At 44.4% G+C, this 7,143-nt stretch overlaps 1 protein-coding gene across 2 annotated transcripts; it reads left to right on the top strand.

Annotated features, from left to right (window-relative positions):
• Positions 1-593: 593 nt before the first annotated feature.
• Rptn (repetin) lies at positions 594-4,987 on the top strand. Of its 2 annotated transcripts, XM_085835311.1 has the most exons (4): positions 594-731; positions 1,457-2,537; positions 2,682-2,912; positions 3,051-4,987. In XM_085835311.1, the coding sequence occupies exons 1-4, from the start codon at positions 594-596 to the stop codon at positions 4,985-4,987; spliced, it is 3,387 nt and encodes a 1,128-aa protein (XP_085691437.1). The 2 variants fall into 2 exon arrangements, with proteins under 2 accessions (XP_085691437.1, XP_085691438.1); XM_085835312.1 differs by having other exon boundaries at positions 1,457-3,158; positions 3,483-4,987.
• Positions 4,988-7,143: the final 2,156 nt, after the last annotated feature.

Below are 7,143 nucleotides of genomic sequence, written 5' to 3'. Positions count from 1 at the left end.
AAGGATTGTCTAGAATTTAACCTCTTAGAACGGTTTCTTGGACCATTAAAAGAGATATTTAACCTTCTTCATTGCTTAAAAAAGACTCTTTAGAAAATGAATACCTCTTCAATGGCATGCATTTACTGTTATCCCCAGCCACTGAATGACAACTATGAACTACTATGTTTACATCTGGCCAAACCTCAGTGGACTAACCTTCATTTTTCTTCTAACATGAGAGTCTCAGCCAAGCAACTCCCAACCAGAGTAGACAGTAAGGCACATAAAATCTCTACTATACATGTTTAATTTTTTTTTTAAAGAATTTGCCATTTTCTGGCAAAGAAAAACTTCTGAATCACTGTCATGATAGTATATTATAATTAGAGCTTGAGTGTTGGTCATATAATAACTAGCTAAAATTATGGCTAAGAAGGGGTTCTGTGGTTTCTCAAACCTCTTTCCCAAACTTCCCAAAAAAATCATTATTCTTCTGGAAATGCTGACTCCAGGTTTGCATGCCAAACATAAACAAAATCTTACTTCTTTCTTCTCCTCCTCCTCCTCCTTCTCCTCCTCTTCCTCCTTAAGGTTCACGAGGGTTTGCCAAGATGCCTCAACTTCTTAACAGCATTCTCAATGTAAGCAAGGTTTTCCAGGACTATGCTGAATATCATGGGGTAGGCGCTTCACTGAGCAAGAAGGAGTTGAAGCAGCTGCTCCTCACTGAGTTTGGAGACATCCTTCGGGTAAGATACATAGATTCTTCTTAGTCCTTTGGAGTGGAATGTGCATGATTCTGATGTCTGCACCCAGGAGATTTTATTAACATTTTTATGTGGTCATTCCCCACCAGTGATTTACTGGTAAGTACATTTTGGTTCAGACAGCTTCTTAGTAGTCACACACATACACACACACACACACACACACACACACACACACACCTCCCTCCTTGTATGTGAACTTGGACAAACCACAGAACAACTCAAAGTAACGGGGAGTAACTTTAAAAAAAAAAAAAAAAAAAAAAACAACTGCCATTCATATTTTCTATTTGTAACCCTGCACACAGACTTCTCATGTATTTATGTATTAATTCACTAAGGATTCATTAAGTACCTAACTCTATACTGGCACAATCCTAGTTACTGCAGATACCAATATGAAGAAACCTAACTTCTTTTCCTTCTAGAATGTCACAGCATAGTGATAAAGAGGTATATAAACATGTAGGCTATACCATGTAAAAAGATATAGTAACTTTTTCAGATGATTCAGATTAATTGCTGACACAGTTGTTCTGTTCCTCGTGATAATACCCCATTGGTTTACCAAGGGATGAGGTTCAGAGAACAAGCCATTTCACATTAATGGTTTCTCTGGGCGGGAAGGGAGGACTGAGTGAATTGCAACATTAATACTGACATACAATCCAGCAGCCATGAAAGAACATTTTTTTTTCTTCTCACAGAGACCAAACGATCCAGAAACTGTGGAAACCATTCTGGAACACTTGGACCGAGACAGAAATGGATATGTTGATTTTCATGAATACCTCTTGCTGGTATTCCAATTGGTACAAGCCTGCCATCATAAGCTAGATGGTAAGTTCCATGGATCTAGAACCTCCTCCGAGAGAGAACATGATCAGGAAGGAACACGGAGCCATAAATTTTCAAAAAGCGCAGGCAGACAACATAGGCAGAGGTATGAAGGAGAACGCCGGAACTCTCACCACAATCAGTCTGAAGGACAACATCAAAATGTCCAACATGATCAGGCCCAGAGACAAGATAAGGACTCTGAGAGACATGATACCGATCCTCACTGTGGTCAGTCAGAGACATTCCATGGGGACTCCCACTATGGCCATTCTGAGAGACAAGACACAGATTATAGCTCAGATCAGTCTGAGTCAGACAATGAATCTTCTAGTTCTAATCAAAGACTGGGTTATAAATCTAGTCATGAACAGCCCAAAGGTCAAGGATATGTCTTTGCCTTAAGTCAGTCTAAGAAGCCTGAGCAGACTTTTCATTATGGCCAGTCTAAAACATCTGGACAACAAAGCAGTCATGGTCAGTCTGGAAGATTCCGAAAAGATTCTTATTCTAGTCAAACCAGTCAACAAGAATCAGATTCTTATGAACAATATGGAAGTCAGCATCAGAAATCAGGCAACAGTCAGACAGAGAGACAAGGCCAGAATTCTCAGTATGGCCAGACAAACAAAAAAGGACATAGTTCATACCATGAGCAGACAGAGGGACAAGGTCAGAGTTTCCATTATGGCCAGAAAGGCAGACAAGGTCAGAGTTTCCAACAAGGTCAGAAAGGTAGACAAGACCAGAGTCCTCACCAGGGTCAGAAAGGCAGACAAGACCAGAGTCCTCACCAGGGTCAGAAAGGCAGACAAGACCAGAGTCCTCACCAGGGTCAGAAAGGCAGGCAAGACCAGAGTCCTCACCGGGGTCAGAAAGGCAGGCAAGACCAGAGTCCTCACCGGGGTCAGAAAGGCAGGCAAGACCAGAGTCCTCACCGGGGTCAGAAAGGCAGACAAGACCAGAGTCCTCACCGGGGTCAGAAAGACAGACAAGACCAGAGTCCTCACCGGGGTCAGAAAGGCAGGCAAGACCAGAGTCCTCACCGGGGTCAGAAAGACAGACAAGACCAGAGTCCTCACCGGGATCAGAAAGGCAGGCAAGACCAGAGTCCTCACCGGGGTCAGAAAGGCAGACAAGACCAGAGTCCTCACCGGGGTCAGAAAGGCAGACAAGACCAGAGTCCTCACCAGGGTCAGAAAGGCAGGCAAGACCAGAGTCCTCACCGGGGTCAGAAAGGCAGACAAGACCAGAGTCCTCACCGGGGTCAGAAAGGCAGGCAAGACCAGAGTCCTCACCGGGATCAGAAAGACAGACAAGACCAGAGTCCTCACCAGGGTCAGAAAGGCAGGCAAGACCAGAGTCCTCACCGGGGTCAGAAAGGCAGACAAGACCAGAGTCCTCACCGGGGTCAGAAAGACAGACAAGACCAGAGTCCTCACCAGGGTCAGAAAGGCAGGCAAGACCAGAGTCCTCACCGGGGTCAGAAAGGCAGGCAAGACCAGAGTTCTCACCAGGGTCAGAAAGGCAGGCAAGACCAGAGTTCTCACCAAGGTCAAAGAGAGGGTCAAGGCCAGAATTCACACTGGCATCGGACAGACAGACAAGGACAGAGTTTTAATTATGGTCAGACAGATGGACAAGGCCTGAGTTCTCACCAGGGTCAGACAGACAGTCAAGGCCAGAATTCAAACTGGCATCGGACAGACAATCAAGGACAGAGTTTTCATTTTGATCACGCAGGCAGAGAAGTCCAGGGTTCTCACCAGGGTCAGACAGACAGTCAAGGCCAGAATTCAAACTGGCATCGGACAGACAATCAAGGACAGAGTTTTCATTTTGATCACGCAGGCAGAGAAGTCCAGGGTTCTCACCAGGGTCAGACAGACAGTCAAGGCCAGAATTCACACTGGCATCAGACAGGCAGACAAGACCAGAGTTCTCAACAGGGTCACACAGACAGACAAGGCCAGAACCCTCACCAAGGTCAGAAAGGCAAGCAAGACCTGAGTTCTCAACAGGGTCACACAGACAGACAAGGCCAGAACACTCACCAAGGTCAGAAAGGCAAGCAAGACCAGAGTCCTCACCAGGGTCAGAAAGGCAGGCAAGACCAGAGTCCTCACCAGGGTCAGAAAGGCAGGCAAGACCAGAGTCCTCACCGGGGTCAGAAAGGCAGGCAAGACCAGAGTCCTCACCGGGGTCAGAAAGGCAGGCAAGACCAGAGTCCTCACCGGGGTCAGAAAGGCAGACAAGACCAGAGTCCTCACCGGGGTCAGAAAGGCAGGCAAGACCAGAGTCCTCACCAGGGTCAGAAAGGCAGACAAGACCAGAGTCCTCACCAGGGTCAGAAAGGCAGGCAAGACCAGAGTCCTCACCGGGGTCAGAAAGGCAGGCAAGACCAGAGTTCTCACCAGGGTCAGAAAGGCAGACAAGACCAGAGTTCTCACCAGGGTCAAGACCAGAATTCACACTGGCATCGGACAGACAGACAAGGACAGAGTTTTCATTTTGATCAGGCAGGCAGAGAAGTCCAGGGTTCTCACCAGGGTCAGACAGACAGACAAAGCCAGAGTTCTCACTGTGGTCAGTCAGAGATTGGAAAAACTGAAAATCAAGGGCAAAACAGGCACTCTCTAGGGACTGATAGAACAAGAAGAGACTCATATGTTGAACAATCTGGAAGGTCAGGAAAACTAAGTCAGCAGAATTCAAGAGAAGAAGTGAGTCAAACCCAGAGTCAGAGATCCCATGATAGAAGGGAGCAGCAAATCCAGCAGCAGACATGGAAGCCTAAAGAGGACAACCAACACAAACTCTTAGCTCAGGTACATCAAGAGCCATACTCCCATGAAGAGTATGATTGGCAATCACAGAGCAGCGAGCAGGACCACTGCGGGGAGGAAGAATATCAAGACTGGGATAGAGACAGTATTGAGGATCAGGAAAATCTGTATGAGATGCAGAACTGGCAAACTCATGAAGAGGAACAAAGCCATCAAACAAGTGATAGGCAAACCCACGTAGACAAGCAGAACCAGCAGAGACAACACAGGCAAACTCATGAAGAAAATCATGATCATCAACATGGGAGGCATCATGAAGATGAGCACAATCACAGGAGAAAAGATCATCATCAACAAAGGGAGAGACAAACCCATGAAGAAAATGAGAAGTATCAAGGAGGCCAAGACCAATCCAGAAGCTTCCCCAACAGAGAAAAATCCCACATGAGTGAAGATGACCAGTGTGAAGGGCCCCAGGGAAGACATTTCCATCCAACTCATGGTGGTGGAAAGTCCCAAAGAAGAGAAAAATCTGGAAACCACCCTACCAAACCAGCCAACTATTCCAGCCCTTTGTACGACTATGTCCAAGAACAGGCAGCATATCAGTACTAGGCTGTGTGAGCATCAAGGTTAAAGCAGTTTGAAGCTAAAGAAGAAACCTACATGCCAATTCATCTTTACTTCTGTTTAAAAGGTTGAAATTATATGTCATCTTTCTCTTTTTCCTCTGTCTACAAGAATGCTTTTGAAGACTTGTATACTCACTTTTGAAATTTCAATTTCTTGAATAGCAATTGCATGGTTAGTTGGTTGGGTGGAGTAAATTAGGGGAACTAATCAATCTTCATTTTGATCACTTTTTGGATTTGAATCATCGCTAGTTTATTTTCAGTTTAGGTGATACCTAGTTGAATCACTGAATGGCAGAGCACTCTCCCTGAAATTCAGAAACAGGGAAAAGTACACTAAAAACTTATACTATATTTGAAGAAAGGGATTTTGGACTTTGGTGAGCTTTGGCTCTTATGGGTAAAATATCAGGAACCACAAGCTTCATGGTCTAGACTTGGATGAAACAGTGAGAAGCCCCTATGGGAGCTAGAGATCATGGAGAGATTCTCTGATATTAGCATCTCTGACGCCTAGGCTCCTCTTCCTCCATTGATGGGTCATGAGAATTGACCAGACCCACTAAACCATCACACAGAAAGAAAATATATATCTGTTTGAAGATTCCTGGTAGCCCAGATGATCAATTCTGAAAACCTTTCCAACAAAGACCATATGTAGAACATGAAATTATATTAAATATTCAATAAATGATTGGTGAGCAATGATATTCATGGTTTTTTCCTTTCTTCAGTGTGGAAATGTGACTTGCTTATGGACCATATTCTAAGAATAAGTCTTCATTTCTTAGGGTTTGAGAGATTGTTCAGCAGTTAAGAGAACTTGCTATTCTTGCAGAGTACTGGGCTATAGATCCTACTCCATGTGTTGGCCCATTCATAACTCCAATTCCAAAAGATCGGACACTTTTCTGACCTCTTTGAACGAAAGGCACACATGTACCGAACATAATACATGCAGGCAAAACACTCTTACATGTAAAATAAAATAAAACAAATTTAAAAGATCCCATTTCTTATCTCCTAAATGTTAGGAAGCCTAGAATGGTGGTTTATGCTTGTTATCACAACACTCAGAAGGCTGAGGCAGGAGGATCTTAGTGAATTTTAGACCAGTCTGGTCTATATAGTAATTTTCAGGGCAGTATGAAACATTGTCTCAAAAGAAAAAATAAAATAAAATCTATCTGTTCTCTGAGTTTCTGAGCACTTATAACAGAAATCATTAGAAATGAATAATAACTAGCCAAAATGAACTTATCTCCTCATCTCAAAGTAATTTTTTATATCTTATCTCTACCAAGAGTTGTTATATTTCACTCTTGCCAACTCTGCATCCTCTGTAACTCCAACATTCCTGCTTAGAAAAACAGGAATGCACCCAAGGAGCTAAAGGGGTCTGCAACCCTATAGGTGGAACAACAATATGAACTAACCAATACCTCTGAAGCTTGTGTCTCTAGCTGCATATGTATCAGAAGATGGCCTAGTCGGCCATCATTGGGAAGAGAGGCCCCTTGGTCTTGCAAACTTTATATGCCTCAGTACGGGGGAACACCAGGGCCAAGAAGTGGGATTGGGTGTGTAGGGGAGTCGGGGGGCTGGGGGACTTTTGGGATAGCATTTGAAATGTAAATGAAGAAAATACTTAATTAAAAATAAACAAACAAACAAACAAACAGGAATGCACATCCAGAACTCTCCCACTGAGGCCAGACAAGGCAGCCGGGATAGAAGAACATATAGGCAACATGTTTTGGGATAGCCCCAGTCCATTTGTTCAGGGACCACAAGAAGACCAAGTTGAATATCTGCTACATATGGCAGCGGGTAGGGAGAGATAGTGACTGGGTCCAGCTCATGTATGCTCTTTGGTTGTTTATTCAAGCTTTAAAAGCCCCAAGTTTCCAGGTTAGTTAACTCTGTTGGTCTTCCTGTGGAGTTCCTATCCCTTTCCGGGCCTGCAATAATTCCCCCAACTCTTCCATAAGAGTCCCCAAGCTCCATCCACTACTTGGCTCTGAGTCTCTGCATCCCTCTGAGTCAACTGTGGGTGGAGACTCTCAGAGGACAGCCATGCTAAGCGCCTGTCTGCAAACATAACAGTATTATTAGCAGTGTCAGTGCTTGGTGCTTACC

Source organism: Mus caroli, unplaced genomic scaffold (assembly GCF_978045245.1).
Source record: "Mus caroli unplaced genomic scaffold, Mus_caroli_1 scaffold_3, whole genome shotgun sequence".
NCBI lineage: Eukaryota > Metazoa > Chordata > Mammalia > Rodentia > Muridae > Mus > Mus caroli.
This window is presented reverse-complemented; position numbering and strand designations above follow the sequence as displayed.

What these genes read in the sequence shown, in the direction of transcription:
- Rptn (XM_085835311.1), top strand. Translation starts at nt 594, where the DNA reads ATGCCTCAACTTCTTAACAGCATTCTCAATGTAAGCAAGGTTTTCCAG. An exon ending in AGTTTGGAGACATCCTTCGG is followed by an intron (nt 732 to 1,456) that starts GTAAGATACATA and finishes TTCTTCTCACAG; the next exon opens with AGACCAAACGATCCAGAAAC. An exon ending in TCCTCACCGGGGTCAGAAAG is followed by an intron (nt 2,538 to 2,681) that starts GCAGACAAGACC and finishes GGGATCAGAAAG; the next exon opens with GCAGGCAAGACCAGAGTCCT.